Raw genomic sequence first — 19,858 nt, forward strand, 5'->3', positions numbered from 1 at the left:
TATACATATATACATACATATGTGTATATATACATATATACATACATATGTGTATATATACATATATACATACATATGTGTATATATACATATATACATACATATGTGTATATATATACACATGTATATGTGTATATACATACACATGTATATGTATATATACATATGTATATATACATATGTATATGTATATATACATACACATGTATATGTATATATACATACACATGTATATGTATATATACATACACATGTATATATACATACACATGTATATGTATATATACATACACATGTATATATACATACACATGTATATGTATATATACATACACATGTATGTATATATATGAATATATACATTTATGTATGTATATATACATATATATAAATGTATGTATATATATGTAAATGCCTGAGAGACTTACATGGTGTGGATGTGGGTTTCTTTAAAACTAAACTGGATCTCTTCTGGTCGGGAGTCCCGGATGAACCTACCTTACGACAGGAGACGCAGATGCGGGTAGCAGTGTCGAACTCCCTTGTTGATCAAGTGCCACGTATCAGAGGTGGATTCACATATTAGTGTAGCTCAATATATATCCCTCCATTGTCACTTCTGCTTTTTAGCGTTGATATAATGAAGTACCAGGTTGATGATATCCAAACCATTTCTCAAATCAGCCAAACAACACTTTACCAGCTTTGTATAATCTTCTTTCCATCAATTGCTTAACCATGTTATTTCTGTAAACTCTGCCCCTTCCTCCAAGAGATAAAACTTCCACATTTTCCTGTCTTCTTTGCATCCATCACCGCATGTATGAAATTTCATCCAGAACCAAATATCTTTCCACCTCACAATAAGTTCACATCTATGTATACATACTCAGTGTGAAAGCATCTGCTGGCCTTTCACAGCACCAACGCTGGCAATGTCTCTTCGACTGCCATCAAAATTCTGCAATCTTTCTTTCTAGTTATACATTTTGATCTTTGGAAATGTACCTCCCTGAATATTGTCCTTTCACAATATAACACTTATTAACATCCTATCACACTGGCTTCCAGTATCTCAAAGCTGTTGAAAACTCATTAATCAACTTGTCCAATTACATTAAACCTTCCTTTAAAAGACCAAAATCTACTGCAGATGTACTCTCATGAGCCTTAATTCTTGAGAAATTTTATTAAAAAAACCCCCACTGTTGTTGCATTTGGCATTGCAAGTATTTGATTCTGTCTGGCATTGCTGAATTTGTAAAGCTGGCAACTTCTGAATCTTGTCAGTTTCTTGTAAAGGTATGTACTGAAGGAACTCTCTCTGAGCCATTCTATTAATTCTGGTGTGCCACATGGTTCCATTTCTCGTCCTCTCATACATCAACAAGCTATATGCTCTTACTTCCAACAATATCCACTCCTCTTCATATATTACCACTTCTCACTTGAATTCAGCCACTCCTGAATCACTTGCTTCAGCCATTCATCATCTATATTGCAACTAAACCTAACCACTACACCTAGTCTTTTGTCCTAGCCCCTTTGGAATTATTCCCGTCTCCTCTTTGCTGAATTTATCAACTTGCAAAGTATTCAAAGAGCATTCTCAATGGTCTCAGAGTACCTGTGAAGACTACAGACACTGCTGCTGCCTCAAGACAAAAACCAATCAAAAATACTTTTAAAAACAAGTCAAATTGATTTGTTTCTTTTTTAAAAAAAATTTCTTTTTCATTCTTTTATTCACAAGTTATTACATTCCTTAAGAGAGATTCTCTTCCTGAGTAAAGAACCCAAATTCAGTTTCTTTTTCAGAGTCCAAAGATATTTTAGTTTCAACATTCCTGTTATTTTAGTGAAAACCATTAACAACTAAGATCAATGGGAAACCCTTCCAATACCTCAACACTGGGGTGGTTTGTGTGGTATGCCATGAAGGTACTCATCTTAGAAGAACCAAAAGGAAGATATCATAAATAGTTTGTTAGTAACAAAGCAAAAATACAGAGAAAATCAGACGACATAAGCTGACCTGTAGCAATAAATCTAGGTTTTGTAGTTTTCTAGTTTCTTTTAAACGAACATAATTTAGCTTATATCACTCGTCTTCTTGGACAAACAAGATTTATCCAACAATGGTGCAGTTCTTGCTCCATAGAAGTTATAAAAAACAAAAATACAGAACTGACTTCAAAAATGAAAGCCATTGTGAAAACTTAATTTTTCATTGATTTCTTCAGTAAAACTTCTTGATTCATGTTTAAAGATTAATTGCAAATTCAGAGCTTTGAATAACGAGTGTGAAACAATATTTTAAACAAGGGGGAAGGGATGGGGGGTAATTTAATCAGGTTTTATTTTAAAGCTTTTATTTTAATTTTATTTTCAAAAATGACTAAACTTTTACATAACGAATTAAAATTCTGCCTTAAATTAGAAATATATCTAAACACCGTAGTGATGTGGTTATCACATTTGCTGGACATGCGGAGAAGGAACTTGCCGGAACTTAATTTTGTTGTATTCCCTTTTCATATTAAGGTGCAACAGCCATGATATAAACATCCTTATACATGGAAACAGTAACAATAGATAATAGAAAAAAATATGGAGATAATAAAAAAAAAAGGTTTAAAACTAGAATTAGAAACAGGAATATAGAACCTAAAATATCTCTGCTTATATTTCAGATGTTGAAAGGAAGAAAAAAAAAAAATTTCTTTTCATTTTAAATAACTTTTTTTTCCCCTCCTTCACCTGAAGATGTCTGATAATTTATAAAATAGTTGTGTTAAATTAAAAAATAATTATTGATATAAAACAAAAAGAAAAAAATCAAATATTTTAACTTATAGTGTAAAATAAATAAAATTACATTCTTTTTTCCACCATTCAGGGACCAAGTGACATGTGGAGATTTTTTAAAATATTTACAGGTGGGTGGGATCAGGACAGCACAAATAGGATTAAATTGGGTTAATTAAAACTGATTAACCTGAGATGATGTAATAACAGTAAAAATAAGGTTGGGTTTGCCCTTAACAATAAGGACTTGAGGAGATTTCTAATAGAATCGAGATGAAAGACATGTAAGCAGTCTGTCACAACTGCTTTAAAAGATCGCAAGTGAGAGCAAAGTGAAGCAGAGAAGGGATCTCACTTAAGTAGTTAGAGAAGAGAGGAAAATGCCATACAAAGTCCTAGACTGAGAAAATAAATCGAAATTTATTTTTGTTTATGGCAGGAATTACGTCTTGAATAGCAATTAGGGGCTAAAAAAAAAAAAAATTGAAGCCATGTTCATGCATTTGTTGTTCACGGTGTGTGTGTGTGTGTGTCTATATTATATATAACATGTTTCTCCCAAATTTTGTAATTTGTTGTATTTTCTAAGTGTTTATAGACTTTTTTCAAAGTAATTTTAAAATCAAGATCTAAATTGTATATTTAATAAATTTAAAAGTATATATTATATACATATACACCCGAAAAAAGAAAAAAAAAACTTCTCCAATTTCCAAGGACTTAGGGATTTCACTAAACAATTGGAGCCAGATGGAAAAAAAAAAACATTTTCTCTTAATCTGAAAAATGAAAAGAAAGAAAAAATGTAGCTTTTCTCATTATCCTTAATGAATAAACGACTAAGACAAACAAGCAAACACACAACATATATACTAGATGCACATAAACCTCACAAGTCACTTCTTCATTTACCTAAACAAGCCATTTATTCACTGACAGTGCTCCACAACCAATGAGAAATTTGTTGGAGCTATGATTGTCTAAAATTCATAACTGTTAAAATGTGTCTCTTCATTAACTCTAACATTTAAACCAGCCAAGCTAGGCCCAAGTATTCTACTTGCTTTGAGATTCAACTGGCCAGGTCTGGCCTCACACACACACACACAGCAAGCTGACTTACTATGTTGTCAGAGAATGGCTATTTGAATTTCTTGATCATGCCTCACAACCTCAAAGTTAATAGAATTGCTGCAAACTTCCAAATGGCTATAACTTTTTCAGTTTTTTTTTTTTTGTCTTTTTGCAATTATGTCAGTTTCTTGTTTTTTGACTTCCGGTGTTTTATTAGAGGAGGGCAGCACACCCTACAATGCCATTTCAAGAACAAACGATCTCATCATCAAAAGCAGGACCGATCCAAAACAAGGTGAATAAATATTAGATTTGATTAAGCAATCTGAATGCTAAAGGCTTAAGTGAGTTAATGAAATGTACAGCTTAACTAAACAACAAAGAAAATCTACATTGATAGATATTAAAATCATGTTGAAGGTTTGATAAAGAGGAAAAGAAAAAAAAAAACAGTATTTACCATTGTCATTATTTAATGGCACTGTTTCAAGCATAGTAATTTGGTGAAACTAATAAGTCTGTGAGGACAAGTAACTGATCATCAGTAAATTTCTGTTTATGGTCATGCCAGTTGTCATGATGTGTACGCCGGAAGTTGGACAAAGCTTTCTTTACAGTCAGCTAGAAAGAAAAACAGATTATTACGGCTTTCAGTTGGGTTTCCAGTTAAGAGTTTATTTTACTGTTAATTTGGCAACATGACATCATCATCGTTTAACGTCCATTTTCCATGCTGGCATGGGTTGGACAGTTTGACTGAGGACTGGCTGCACAAGGCTCCTGTCTAATCTGGTAAGGTTTCCACAGCTGGATGCCCTTCCTAATGCCAACCACTCTGAGAGTGTAGTGGATGGTTTTTATGTGCCACCGGCATGAGATCCAGTCAGGCGGCACTAGCATCAACCATGCTAGTATGATGCTTTTTACATACCACCGGCCCTAGCACTGGTGATACGGTTATGGCTGTGTAGTTAAGACTTTTGCTTTGCAACTGCATGGTTCTGGGCTCAATCCCACCAAGAAGCAATTCAGGGATATCAGCTCTGGACTGACCAAAGCTATGTCAGAGGATTTCATAGATGGATCCTGAAAAATATGACTATGGTGTGTGTGATCATTATTCAATATCCCCATCAAAACAAAAAAGCAAAGTCATTCATTTGCAATCTTGTATGAAAACATGTCCGGCCACTGTGCTGTTCATTATTCAATGGAGAAGTGTCAGTGTTACCTTTTTTGGAAACAAGTAAGGTATTGAGGACAAATAGAGTATCTGGGCACTGAAGATTTGCTTCAATGAATTTCATTCAACTGGTACAAAAGTAGAGATTAAAATACTGGTGGAAATGATTCCAATATGTACTAAAGACAAAAAACCCTACTACATGTAGCAATAATTGATTATTTCCTCACCTGTATGGGCTGAATGTCATTGACATGTGTGCTGATATCCACAAGAAGTTGAGGAACAAACTGCGGTACCTCATACGGATAGGCTTGAATACATGCACAGATGCCCAACACACCTGCATGACGCTGAACCAAGAGCTGTAAGCTGACCCCATCTGTACCTGCTGTTTTCAATTTGGTAGAGCTAAGCTTTTCAAACCGAGACTGAAAGAGTTTAAGAAGAAAATTAATTAAATAAAATAAAAGAAGCAAAGGATTTAAATGAAATCAATTCTGGATAGATTTATGAGTGTAACAAAAATTTAGCATAGAACTGGTGAGGTAACACTATACAACACCATCGTTTAACGTCCGTTCTCCATGCTAGCATGGGTTGGACGGTTCGACCGGGGATCTGGGAAGCCAGAAGGCTGCACCAGGCTCCAGTCTTATCTGGCAATGTTTCTACAGCTGGATGCCCTTCCTAACACCAACCACTCCGTGAGTGTAGTGGGTGCTTTTTACGTGCCACCTGCACAGGTGCCAGGCGAGGCTGGCAACGGCCACGGTCGGATTGGTGCATTTTATGTGCCACCGGCACAGAAGCCAGTCGAGGCGGTGCTGGCATCGGCCACGAGTCGGATAGTGCTTTTTACGTACCACCAGACCAGGGATCCTGGCTGGTTCAATAATTTCTTTCTCATTTTGATACAAAGCTAGCAATTTTGAGGGGATTACATCAACCCCAGCCCCTGACTGGGACTTATTTTATCAACCCTGCATGAATCTGAAGGAATGCTGCAAAGTATTTTGACATCGATTCTGCCAGCTTTTGCTGCCTTATGGCCTCAAGTTTTGGGCACAAGGCTAGCAATCTTGTGGAGACGGGGTCAGTCAATGATACTGATGCTCAGCTGAGACTTATTTTATCATCAACCTTGAAAGGATGAAAGACAAAGTCCACCTCAGCAGAATTTGAACTCAGAATAAAGAGCCAAAAGAAATGCTGCAGAGAATATTCTTTTTGCCAATTCTCTTGTAACAATAATGATGATAATAATAATCCTATCTACAAAAGGCACAAGGCCTGAAATCTTGCAGGAGGGGGCTAGTGTTGATTACATCATCGGCAGCACATCATGCCTGGTACATATTGACCTTGTAAAGGACAAAAGGCTAAGTTGACTTCACCAGAATTTGAGCACAGAATGTAAAGATGGATGGAATGCCTCTAGACATTTTGTCTAGTGCATTAAGAATTCTGCCAACTCACAATTTCAGGACACTGCAAATTGCGAGGAAATGAATTACTGCTTGAAGATATAGCTTGACCCCTTCAAAGCATTTAGTTACCATTGTTTCTTCTGCCGATGACCAAGATTTTCTAGTCAACAACACAAATCTACAGAAAATCCTAGAAATCAATTTTCTACGGATAGTTTAATCTTTGTCCTTCATCGTTGTCGTTTAACATCCGCTTTCCATGCTGGCATGGGTTGGACGGTTTGACTGAGGACTGGTGAGCCAGAAGGCTGCACCAGGCTTCAATCTGATCTGGCAAAGTTTCTACAGCTGGATGCCCTTCCTAATCCTTCATTTGTGCCATTTTGTCATTATGGAAATTTTACAGTTAATTATCAAATATTACTTACTAAAAGATTGTCATCAATTTTTAGGAAACCACAGTGAAGCAAACCACTCAGTGTCTCTGATGCTGTCTCTCGGACCTAAAAGAAGAAAGGAGAAAACATTTTGTAGATCTCAGAGCTACTCAACACTTTTAGACAAAATGAGTTTAGGCCATAACCGTTCCATTGACAAAAACTTTCAAAAGAGAAACATTGCTGTGTTGTAATGAGGTTCATTCTATAAGCATGAGGTTTTGGGTTCCATTAGACAAGTGGTTTCTATTATAGCTGCAAGCTGATTGATGACTTGGGAGTGGAACTGGTAGACAAAAACTGTACTGAAGCCCATCACATGCTTTGTGTGTGTGTGTTATCATTTGTCTTCACACTGGCACCATGTATGCCCTGTAGCTCAGCAGCTTCACCATGTGGAATAACTTTATTTAAAAAATAGACAAGGATTGACAAAATGAAGGGCATCAGGCCATAGAATACAGTCTCAATAAGACTCATGCTAGCTTGGTAAAAGCAGTTGTAGTAAAAATGTTGATGATGCGGTGGTTTCAAAAATACTTGGACTGTGAACAAGCCACTCATAAAATGCAAACACCTTTGACTGATTTAGTGAATATGGTATTGGCCGACCAGCTCAAAGCTCTGAAGCCTAAACCCACTGCAGACTTGACATGCTTCAAAAACCTGTACAATATCCTCTGGCAATGGATAGCATCCAACCCAAGAGAAGCTTTATTTCTCATATAAACATAATGAAGCTGGACCTAACCAAGCCATTTCTGGTTTCTAAAGACATTTATCAGTGTAGCCGGCAGGTGAATTCTACTGCATAGGGTTAGATTGAACAGGAATTAAAGAATCACATTTCGAATGGGTCACTGACAGTGTGTGTCGGTTTTATGTTTTCTCCTCAATCACCCCACAACTTTTTGAGCTATTCTTCTTTCTGAATTACTCCCATGTCTCTCACTTTACCCTGCTCTTAATTGTACTTCCACCCTTGTTCATCACTCACTAACATCCACCACACCCTCATCTTTAACCATCACTTACTCCCTTCACCTCACTCTCTCCCCTTCCTGAAGATTTGCTCTGGCACACCATCACCACTTACCCTTCTATGAAATAAGGGGTAGCCATGTATCTCCTCTTTACCAAGAGCTCTCTGCTTGGACTGCTATCTTAATTTAACTTTTCAACAACTGTCGGTGCCACCTTCTCCTCTCATATACTTCCAACTTAGTAGGGAGAGCATTTTCCTTTTCCCCTTTCTTTTTCTATCCTGCAAGTTACTTAGCAATCTTACACGGGCTAATAGCAAGAAAAAAAAAGCACCCAGTCAACTCTGTAAAGTGGTTGGCATCAGGAAGGACATCCAGCCATACAAATGGTACCAAAGCTCACACTGGAGCTTGACATGACCTTGTGGTTTGCTGATAACGCCCTTCACCCCATGATTGCATGGGTTAGACAAAAGTATACTGGAGCAGAGTTTTCTCCACTTAAAAACCCTTCTCAATGCCAATCCCTCATCCATTTCCAAGAAAGGTAATAATCTCCCAGTCTATGAAACAATGAACAACCCTGATGTGCTGATAGTGAGAACTGGAAACAAGCAACACCTGGAATTTCTTCTTTATTTGTTTGCTAAGCGTCATACATGGAAGAATTTCCAATTTGGTATTTCTAAGAAATGAAAATGAAGAGAACAAAATAGAAAACTGTTTACCTCTAATCTTTCATTGCAGATAAGTGTCATTATAAACTCCTGGACTTGTTGTACATATTCAGGTTGATGCATGGTGAAAAAATTGTTGAAGATTAAAGCTTGCAGGAAACTAAGGACTGCAGTTTTGGCATGCCACGAGGGTAGTGTTGCAACTTCACCTATTTTCTCCATAGCAACAGAAATGACAGACGGCGCTATGGTGGCCTGGGCAAGATTGGCCAAAGCATGCAGACATTCTTTTTGAAGTTCTTCCTCCTGAACTTGGCTAACAAGGCTGCAAAACTGGAAAGCATTTTCTTACAGATATAAATTATGAAAATGTCACATAAAAGAACAAAATCTAGAATGATGGAAAGATATCAAATAAACACACCATCAGATGAACTTTTTGGTGCAATGCTTTCACCACTTGGTGACCAGGACAAATTCCATTCCTAAAATACATTCCCATAATCTTACAAAAATCTTGATACTGTAGAAGCTATTCATAGCATTTTTTAATAAAGATTTGAACACTCCTTAAAGGCAGTGGTTGTCTTCAATTAGCTGAAATCATCCTTGCAATTTGAACATTTCCATTCAGAGAGAGAGAGAGAGAGAGAGAGAGTGTGTGTGTGTGTGTGCGTAATTTTTGTTCCTATATCTTGGAGTTGGAATAGTGATGGTCATCTTACTGGTATCTCTAATTTGATATGGGACGAAGTGAATGACATACACCGATCAAGTATTTTATCTGTTTTGTGTGATCTAGAGAAGCCGTGTCTACGCTTGAGGCTAACAACCTGCCTGGACCACGGAGCATTCTGGATCTCACTACTTTATTATCATGTATGTGTGTGTGTGTATTTACAGATTTGCATACACCTATAAGGGTAGTAGACCCTCTTTATTGCCACCACCACCTGGTATTTAGAGGCCTTTAGGGGAGTCCACTGTTGCAAGCATTGAGACCAAACCTGTGGTTTGAGGACCCCGTCCTCCTTCCCAACAATCTTGGAGCCTGATATAAACAGACATGCACACACACACACACCAGTGCATGGCGTTTTGGGTCAACCCTAGCCTTGTAAGTAAATTTGGATAAAAGGAAACTGTGCAGAAGCCTATGTAGAAGACAACATGTCCCTTAATTCAAAGCAGACCAGCACTGTCATCTTGTGTCATGTTGATTCTACTTGAATTAGATTAAGGATTCATATGTCTGTGGAATACTGAGTCACTTTGCATGCAAACTGAATAAGATATCCACTTGATTGAACAACTAGACATATTAAAAACAAAGACAGGTCATCATGTGTGTGTGTATGTATGTGCACACACACACACACACACACACACACACACGTATACTTGCATGTTTATGAGTTTACATAGAAAAATATGCAGCCATTGATAAGCATCCCCCTATAGCCTAGGTAACTGCCATGAAACCATGGTATGGAATAGCCTTGACACCCAATAACATACACACAATACGTGAATATGAAAATACGAACACGTGTGTCTGCCTGGAAGTGTCTCACAGCAGAAGCAAAACTAAATATACTTACTATTGGCAGAAATCCAAACAGTTCTTCCGTGACATTATTTAACATAGAGTTGAAAGTCAACACAAACCATTTCAGAACTGTAATTAAAACAAACAATTTATTTACAAACATAGTTTACCTTTGCTATTAATTTCCCATTATTAATTTATAGTCAGTTTATACAAGATGCAATCACGAAACCTGCTCAAAATAGAAGCCAAGACACCCTCAAACCATATCCTATGGTCTTAAAAAAGGGCTCCATGGATGTGATTCTTGATGGATGCCGTTGGGGATGGGGAGTGTGTGTGTGTGCATAAATTTGCATACACTTTATAAGGGTAATAGACTTACCGTCCCTTCTTTCCTGCCACCAGTAGGATAGTCAAGGCTGGAATATCTTTCATCATGTTTGCTCAATGAGGACTGACCTGGGGTTAAGCAATAACAACTTGTTATTACTGCCCAATTACTTGCTACTAACAGTTTTTCGTAGTAATAGTAGTGGTGGTGTTTAACCCCAGGTTAATCCTGATCAAAAGGACCCAAGACCAAAGACATTCCAGCCTTGATCATCCTGTCTTCAAAAACAGTGCATCTAAAACCTCACGTGGCTTTCCTTTTAAGATTGTAGGATTTAATTTAAAGCATGACCTTCGAACATTGGGCCTCACAGAGGCAATGACAAGAGCCCGAGACCTTTGGAGATATGCTGTGATTGAGAAGATGTACATACACTCACAGGCACACACAACTGGCTTTTTTCAGTTTCTGTCTAACAAATCCACTGACAAAGCTTTGGACAGCCTGGTGCTATAGCTGAAGAAACTTGCTCAAAGTGTCAGGCATTAGGTTTCAACACAGCACCATGTTGTTGCAAAACAACCTCCACAAGCTTCTGAACCACACAGCCACACCTGCACCGACATCATAAATGATAAAAGCCTCCTCCTCCTTTCTATTGTCTATTGTCCATGTTGGCATGGGTCCGAGCTGCACCAGGTTCCCGTCTGTTTCTACAGATGGATGCCCTTCCTAATGCCTACCACTCTGACAGTGTAGTGGGTGCTTTTAACGTGACACCAGCACAAGTGCTTTTACATGGCAGCAACACAAGTGCTTTTTATGTGGTACCGGTGCAGGACTCTTGCAGACCAATCCTCTTCACCAGGAAGAGTGGCCTTAACTCTTCTGCTGTGGAGGATGGGTTTTCTTGAGTACAAATATATTTGTGATACAGGCACACAGCCAGAAATTGGGAGGGATGGGTTAGTTTGACTGAACTGACTCCAGTATTCTTTTATTTGTTTCAGTCATTTCACTGCAGCCATGCTGGAGCACTGCCTTTAGTTGAAGAAATCGACCCCAGGACTTATTCTTTGTAAGACTGGTACTTATCCTAGCAGTCTATTTTGCCAAACTACTAAGTTACAGGGACATTGGTTGTCATGTAATTGTGGGGGGACATATTCATATATATATATATACACACACACACACAATGGGCTTCTTTCAGTTTCCACCTACCAAATCCAGGGCTGAGGGTATAGCAGAAGACACTTGCCCAAGGTGCCACACAGTGGGACTGAATCCGGAACCATGTGGTTGGGAAGCAAGCTCCTTGCCACCCCTTGAGTAATACTATATTTTATCAGCCCACCCCCCTCCACTTCCTGTGGAATGAAAGGTAGCATTGATCTCAGCTGGTTTGAAACTCTAAAGACAAATAGCAGGAACCAATACCACAAGGCATTTCCTTTGACAGTAACAATTTCTTCTAATCCACAACCAAACTTAAATTGGGATCAAGTAATCACAAGAAAGCAGGATACACCTGATTTGAACAGGTGTTGCTATAACAACAACATATATATGGTCCTTCTTTTTTAATATGAGATCAAATTTCGCTGATTTTAATGGTAAAGACTGAGACACAACAAAAGCCAGTCCTCGAAATTAAGTACAACACAAAGTGACGAGACTGACCGAGGATAACATTGACCACTTACTAGTTTTACAGATTCGAATTAAAGTGTTCTTCTCTTCCGACTCTTCTCCACCACTGTACTGGTTTACTGAAGAAATACACTTCGTAGTTGATGTGTAGCCATTGGGAGGTAATGACATGCCATCTTCACCTGAAATGGTAATTACATTGAAGAGAAAGTTGAACAACACCAATGATAATGATTTCAAATTTTTGCCATAAGGGCAGCCTGGAGGTGGGGATTAAGTTGATTACATTGACCCCAGAGCGTAACTGGTACTTATTTAATTGACCCCAAAAGAATGAAAGGCAAAGTCGACCTCGGTGGAATTTGAACTCACAAAGTAATGACAGGTGAAATACCTGTTTCTTTATTGCCCATAAGGAGCCAAACATAGAGGGGACAAACAAGTACAGACAAACGAATTAAGTCGATTACATCGACCCCAGTGCGTCACTGGTACTTAATTTATTGACCCCGAAAGGATGAAAGGTAAAGTCGACATCGGCGGAATTTGAACTCAGAACGCAGTGGCAGACGAAATACCACAAAGCATTTCGACCAGCCTGCTAATGTTTCTGCCACTAAGCATTTCACCTGGCTCGCTAACGATTCTGCCTGCTCGCTGCTGTTGCCACTGCCGCCACCACTACCGCAATAATAAATAACGGTAGATGGAAAAAGAAACAAAACTAAAAAGAATGAAGTAATGGCCAGAGATGTGCAAAGAACTTTTCTGTGACCAACATAGAATCAGATTCCTAAAAGAGATTGATAATAAATAATTTTGACTTGTGTGCGTGACTTAATCTGTTGCCTGGTTTCACATCACCAACTGGTCTTTGAGAGTCATTGGCAGAGTCTAGCTATTTGGAAGCATTTGGACTTAGTGTGAAGATAACTCCCCGAGTTGTGGGGGATGGGTCACTTGCCCCACCTGCACCCCTTCACCTCTGCTAGTCTCAGAGGCAGAACAGTCAAGCTTGTGGTAATCTAAGTCATACAAAAGAATAATAAGAGCAGAACAGAATACTTACTTATGGCCCTGGGGCAGACTGACATTTGATCCGTAAGCAAGCACAGTTGAACTAATACTGCCAGCAACCTATAACATGGTTTAAGACTGCATCCCAAAGTCCAGCCATCTTCTTCTAAGTCAGAAATGTATCAGCTCCTAACAATTACTGACATTCTACAGAATTCAGTGGGAGTTCACTATTTGCATTTAACATTTATGCAGGCTTCACATGAGCTGTTTCTGTTTGTGGAGTGTTGTGGTTTTTGTATTGTTTCGTAGAGCAATACTAAAAGAAACTGATGGATCTTCGGCCACCTTTGGTTACATTCGTACTTGTTCATGGGATATTGGCCAGGTTAATAAGATACTGAGATTTCTTAGTTGTAAGTTCAAATTCATTTCTGGTTACAATATTTTTCTCTGTATTGTCTCTCATTCCACTACCAAAGGGTAGGTTCCTGACTATCTAAGAACATACCTTTGATAGACTGGCACCTTAATCAAGGAAAGATTTCTCTCTCACTGATATGGTATCATAAAAACCAGAGCTCAAACACCAGCTTTTAAAAGCTCTTTGGAGTTTAGGAGGCCAACACCTAAATTTTTATCTGGGTAAATATTTTCATACCTCCCCTAGACTTTGCACATGATGAAATGGTTGGTTTCATATCAATTACACCATTATGAATAACAAAATTCATTGAAAAATTTTCAAATACCTTTTAAAAAGTTGCTGTCTTCATATATATTCTTCAGAGGATCTAACTGAGCTAATATCTTCTCAACAAACGATTTTCGGAGAGGTAGGAAAGACTTGCAAGTTGGTGTCATTTTGTAATCATAAAGAAAGATATAGCATAAAACACTGTAAAAAGAAAACAGAATGGTTTTTAGTTTATCTTCAAAGAATGGCAACATTGCTTGAAATGTTGTTATTCATGTCTACCCACAGCATATAACTGTAAACCTTCCTAAATGAATACTGTTGGCACAGACCACCCTAAACTCTGATTTATATTTACTTGAGATAATAACTTATACATTATGACCAATTTACTCTAAGTTTCATTTATTCATTTGGAAATACACAAGAAATAGTTAACAGCATTCTAAAAGTAATAAACTGATCATCAAAGTCCACCTTTTGCTGAAAAGATCAAACAAGATTGAAGCAGGATCAAAAGCCTCAATAATGTAAGTCATTTCACCATCTTATAACTGATTTTTTTTGCCTACTGCCAAGGGTTGTACTCACTTTGTTATGGTTAGATTTTACAGTCATAGCTCCTTCCTCTGATGACAACTCATTCCTGTTTTCAAGTAACGTATTTTATATTTCACAACTTCACATGAAATACCAAGCTGCCAGACCTCGTGTGTGTGTGTGTGTGTGTGTGAGAGAGAGAGAGAGCAATGTCAATGTGAAGACGTGGAGACAAACACACACATAAACATACACACGTATACACTATGATAGACCTCTGCACCGTTTCTCCTCTACCAAATTTCACTTACAAGACATTGGTCAACTTGAGACTCTAGAAGGCTAATAACACTTGCCCAAGGTACCATGTAGTGGGACTGAACCTGAAACAACCTGGTTGCACAGTGGACTTAACCACACAGTCATGACTACACAAACTGATGCACCTTGCTGCACAATTACTTCTCGTTAACCTATTTAATGTAGGAAGGATTAAATATTTTAATTTCAGTCTAAGCTTGCTTTGATATTGCATAAATCTGATAAGCTAATAAGAACTAATCTTTGCCAATAATCTGTCGTAAAGTTTTTGGTTCAATTTAATGGCTTTATTTTGGTTTATTTACATTTATTTTCTTTGATTTCAATAAGTTTCTTTGCTGATAAAGTTATCAAACTTGAGTGATATTCAATATTTCATTTGCAGCATTACATACATTTGATATTCCCACCTAAATGTGAATAACCATGTGGTTCTCCTACAAGAACTTGTTCTGCTTTACCCGCTTTTCCCATGCCATAACCCTCATCTGTTAGCACGAAACTTCTCCCTTAGGGTTTTGCAGGCTTCTAAGCTGCATGGTGACTTCAATAGTGTCAGTGGCTTGAGAAAAGCACCCTGGCCAGGCTGTAAAGTGGTTGACATTTGGAAGGACATCCAGTTGGAGAAACCATGCTAAAACAGACATTGAAGTATGATGCAGTCCTTGGGGCCATCCGGTCAAACTGCCCAACCCATGATGCCAACATGGAACATGGACATTAGACGATAATAATGAAAATGTAGAGTGAGGAAAGGGTGCAGAAAGAACTTGTAAAATGAGATTTAAACAGAAATAAAAATACATAAGTACTTACCAGCCAATACGATCTCGAACATTCTTGTAAGGATGATCAAGGAAATTTTCCAAATAATTCAAAAGTTTCCCTAATAATTCTGATACTCTCCATTCTTGAGACATCAAGGCATTTTGCAAACTGTATATTCGACTAAACAATAAAAAGCAAACAAGTGAGAAAGAGAAAGAGAGAGGTGGAAAGTAGAAGTAATAATATTAATTCAGTGAAATAAGAAAACAAAATCACTTAGAATATTTTGGGATTCACATTTTTGTTTTTTTTTGGTTTGATCAGTCAATCTGAGTACAGTGACTGAGATGATTGAAGACCAAGGAGTAACTGAAGGTCCAATTGTGATAATCTAACATCTTCATGTATGTTATTCCATCAATCCTGTTTTGTCTAACTCAGTCAGAGAAGGAAATCACAACTACTATTGCTGCTACAAATCAAAACAGGGTGCGAGTGTTCGCAACAGAGTGGACGCCACTAGAGATGTCCTAGGATCAGATGCTGTAAGTGATGGTGGTCATAAGCCAAGCATTGAATCAAGGCTACCACACAAGATTACATACAAAAACCACCTAATAGACTGACACAGCTTCTCTACATCCAGTTTCACTCACAACGGTTGGGTTGACCTGATACTAGGGCAGAAGATGCTTATACAGATCTATGTACAGTAGGACTGAACCTTGAACCTCGAGAGTACAAAGTGATCATCTTAACCACTTGGCCACACTTACCCTCCATAAGTTGAAGTCAGTATTTTAAGTTACTGGAAGATCTTAGCAATTAAGTTTGAAATGATACTCTCCATTGCCACAACAGTATACTTCCTTAAACTATGAATGTTGCACTTACAAAGGTTCAAGCAAAACAGGAATGGCATCACCAACCTCACTGGTCTAATGGGGACCACAAAGGCCATACACACATCATCTTTCTTTCAAAAACAGCAAGTTGAAAAAAAAAAATTGGAGCAGAAATCTAAATTACCCTTAGGATTAGGACTTGGTGTGGATGGTTTTTATCTTTTAAGAAGATAAAGGAAAATTTAGTTAATCTCCAAGCAGAGCATGTGATCCAAGAACTTGTTTTATAAAAAACAAAAACAGTTTAGCTGTGGTGTTTAACCCTTTTGATATCAATCCATGTGGAGCCACCTTGGTTCTAAGATACAAATTTCAGGATTTAAAGATTTCATCAAAATTTAATTTCAATTTATGTTCCAAGTGTCATTAAATAACAAAGTAATTTTAATAAATTCTGCATGATTTTCAAAGTCAATTGAAACAACGAACGCAGTGTATTTCGACAGAAATATGGCAACCAAGGTGTAGAGACACTTTGCTTAGAATTCAGAAAATCCAAGATATTTAATGCAAGAGATGCCTCAGGAAGAATTCATATAACAAATCCAAAAGTGGCAAGCTGGCAGAATCATTAGCACACTGGGAAAAAATGCTCAGCAGCATCTCATCTGTCTTTATGTTCTGAGTTCAAATTCTTCCAAGGTCAACTTTGCCTTTTATCCTTTCATGGTCGATAAATTAAGTACCAGTAAAACACTGGAGTCGATGTAATCAACTAGTCCCTTCCTCCAAAATTTCAGGCATTGTGCATTTAGTAGAAAAGATGTTACAGATCCAAAGATTTATGAAATAATTAAATCTATTAATGCCAAACTGTTGTGTCAATGGCCAGTGCTTCCTTAGCTCGAGTTAAAAGACAGTTTCTTTTTCAGTTCCAACTGGATCCTAGAGGAGGCATAATTCATAGAGTGTGATATATAACCTATGTGATATTCTACAGCATTGACCAGTAAACTCACCTTGCATCTCCTAATGAACCACCTTCTCCATTAATTGGATTTTCCATTAGTAATTCATATATTGGATAAAGTTTTCTGGGATCACGATTTTCCTGAAATTCAAAGAAATTGAACAAATATTTTACAAAGTTGATATTTCACATAAATCTGGCAACAAAATTTACAAAAACAATTTCACACATCTATAGAAATGGCTCCTTTAAATCAAGGGTTCACAACCACTTTGATAGCACAGTGCTCCATTTCTCTAAATATTTTACCAATTCCCTTTTCACAGAATTTGCAATCAATAAAAAAAAAAAAAGAAAAGAGAAAAAGGCATCTACTATAATCAAACAACAGCCAATTTTGTGCAACAATTTATAATCTCAATTTTCTTATACTCCTCCATCCAGCATACACCTCCTTCTTCATGCTTCACAATTTAGTGCCTCTGTGTTAAATTTTTAAAGAAATTACAGAAGAACATAAGGACTTCTATAACAACATTATATTGGACCTTAGAAGACCCAGCAAACCAAGTGAGACCATAACCCGTGGCCTATGCCAGTGGTGTATAACCAGCCCACTTATGAGTACCCTTCATTCATTTAACAAAAAACTTTGCTTGTGAAGACTTGTTGAAGTAAGTGAAATCAAAATCACTGATATGGCCGTTGAAAGTACCGCCTGATTGGCACTCGTGACAGTGGAACGTTAAAAGCACCATTTGAGTGTGATCGTTGCCAGTGTCGCTTTACTGGCACATGAAAACATTTGAGCGAGGTCATTGCCAGTACCATTGGACTGGTTTCTGTGCAGGTGGTACATGAAAAACAACTTTTGAGTGTGGTCATTGCCAGTGCCGCCTGACTAGCCCTCGTGCTGGTGGCACATAAAAGACACCCACTACACTCTCGGAGTGGTTGGCATTAGGAAGGGCATCCAGCTGTAGAAACTTTGCCAGATCAGATTGGAGCCTGATGCAGCCTTCTGGCTCACCACACTTCAAACCGTCAAACCCATGCCAGCATGGAAAGCAGACATTAAACGACAATGGTGATGAGTACATCATCAGTCATGTTCTCCTCATTCATAACATTGTCCTGCTATTCCAATTTTCAAAGATTATTATTTTTTTAATGTTTTGAATAAGTATTGTACCTGGTTGAAATATTTCATTTCTAAGAAAAATCACAATTCCCTTTAACCCTTTTGTTACTAATCCGGCCGTACCTGGCCGAAAAATGTTTTGGTTCATAATACCAACCCAACCGTACCCAGCCAAGAGAACCTATTGTTATTTAAATGTAAATTTGAACCCAAATCTCGTTGGTACATTCGTTAAAACATGCGATTTCACTTTGTAAATAGTTGGCTTATAGTATCCGACATTGCTTGACCTGATATCTGAACTCAGTGAATTTTGGGAGATTTTTTTCCACATTTTTTTCGGCATCGACTTTTCTTCAACTTTGAAAATGGATATGAGTTTCATGTTATCAAGCATTGATTCCAAATTTAAAGCTTTTTCAACGGAAAATAGGGAGATATCGAGAAAAAGAATGAATGAGGTCTTAAAGCACGTGGTGTACAATAATGAATAGGATATTTTTTTATTTGTTAACCGAAATCAGCGATTCCGAAGAAACAAAGTGGCGATGGCGACAGCAAAGACGATTTTACATTGGAATGAAGTAAAAAACTTTAAAAATGTTTTTATTAGCAATTTTTCTGAGGAGATAGTTTATCTATAGTCTTTCTTAGGAAGCGAAACCATTAGACTTTATTTTTTTCAGTATGCTTGTTTGGAGTGATCACTGCGGAAACAAACTGTTACGCAGAATGTAAACAAACACAAAATGGGGGATCAAAGTTCGGAAAATTTGTGAAGCAAAATACTGAGTACTGCGGTGGATTTAGTTTTTATACAGGGAAAATAATGTTAGTCGGCATGGCCTAGGGAACGATGTGGTCTGGAATTTATCACTTCCATACCATAACCAGGGCCGTATATTATTTTTTGACCGATTTCTTTAGTTCGGTCAAACTTGCGGTGGATTCCAGTATTTCAGTTTATTCCACCTTTATGGTACACCTGTTGTGCATTAAATTCAACTGATGATCTAGTGATGTGCACAATTCTTCTTTATCAAAATTTTGTTGCATACCCATTTGAATATTAGCTGATGATTCATTTTCTATGGTGATGTTTAAACAAATTTTAATATTTTTACTTTTTGCTCAATTTACCTGGATTTACCTGTAATTAAAGTCACTTTGAGACAAAAGTTATGCAATAGAATTGATTAAGAACCCTTTCTTTAATTATGTTCCAAATATCACATTAATATGTTGATAAGTAAAAAAGTTACAGTTATTTAATGAAACAAGCCTAAATTCATGATTATTTTAGAATTTAATTGAAACTCATGAGGGGTGTATTTTGGTCAGAAATATAGTAACGAAAGGGTTAAACAACCAGCACCTTCCCCCAGAGGCAGTGTTACTACCCAGATTAATGACAGATGATTAAGATATCTG

General features: G+C 37.4%; 1 protein-coding gene across 1 annotated transcript in view; it reads right to left on the bottom strand.

The window, feature by feature from the left end:
• Positions 1-1,730: 1,730 nt before the first annotated feature.
• LOC115216980 (proteasome activator complex subunit 4) overlaps positions 1,731-19,858 on the bottom strand; it is a 121,576-nt gene continuing 103,448 nt past the window's right edge. Inside the window, exons 37-46 of the mRNA XM_029786464.2 lie at positions 17,336-17,427; positions 15,520-15,651; positions 13,898-14,043; positions 12,182-12,310; positions 10,194-10,270; positions 8,644-8,925; positions 6,924-6,998; positions 5,296-5,496; positions 4,343-4,503; positions 1,731-3,587 (exon numbers count right to left, since the gene is read on the bottom strand). Of these exons, the coding sequence (XP_029642324.1) occupies positions 4,369-4,503; positions 5,296-5,496; positions 6,924-6,998; positions 8,644-8,925; positions 10,194-10,270; positions 12,182-12,310; positions 13,898-14,043; positions 15,520-15,651; positions 17,336-17,427 (1,269 nt within the window). The 3' untranslated portion in view covers positions 1,731-3,587; positions 4,343-4,368. The remainder of the gene's footprint in view (positions 3,588-4,342; positions 4,504-5,295; positions 5,497-6,923; positions 6,999-8,643; positions 8,926-10,193; positions 10,271-12,181; positions 12,311-13,897; positions 14,044-15,519; positions 15,652-17,335; positions 17,428-19,858) is intronic.

Source organism: Octopus sinensis, linkage group LG11, assembly GCF_006345805.1.
Source record: "Octopus sinensis linkage group LG11, ASM634580v1, whole genome shotgun sequence".
NCBI classification, from domain to species: domain Eukaryota; kingdom Metazoa; phylum Mollusca; class Cephalopoda; order Octopoda; family Octopodidae; genus Octopus; species Octopus sinensis.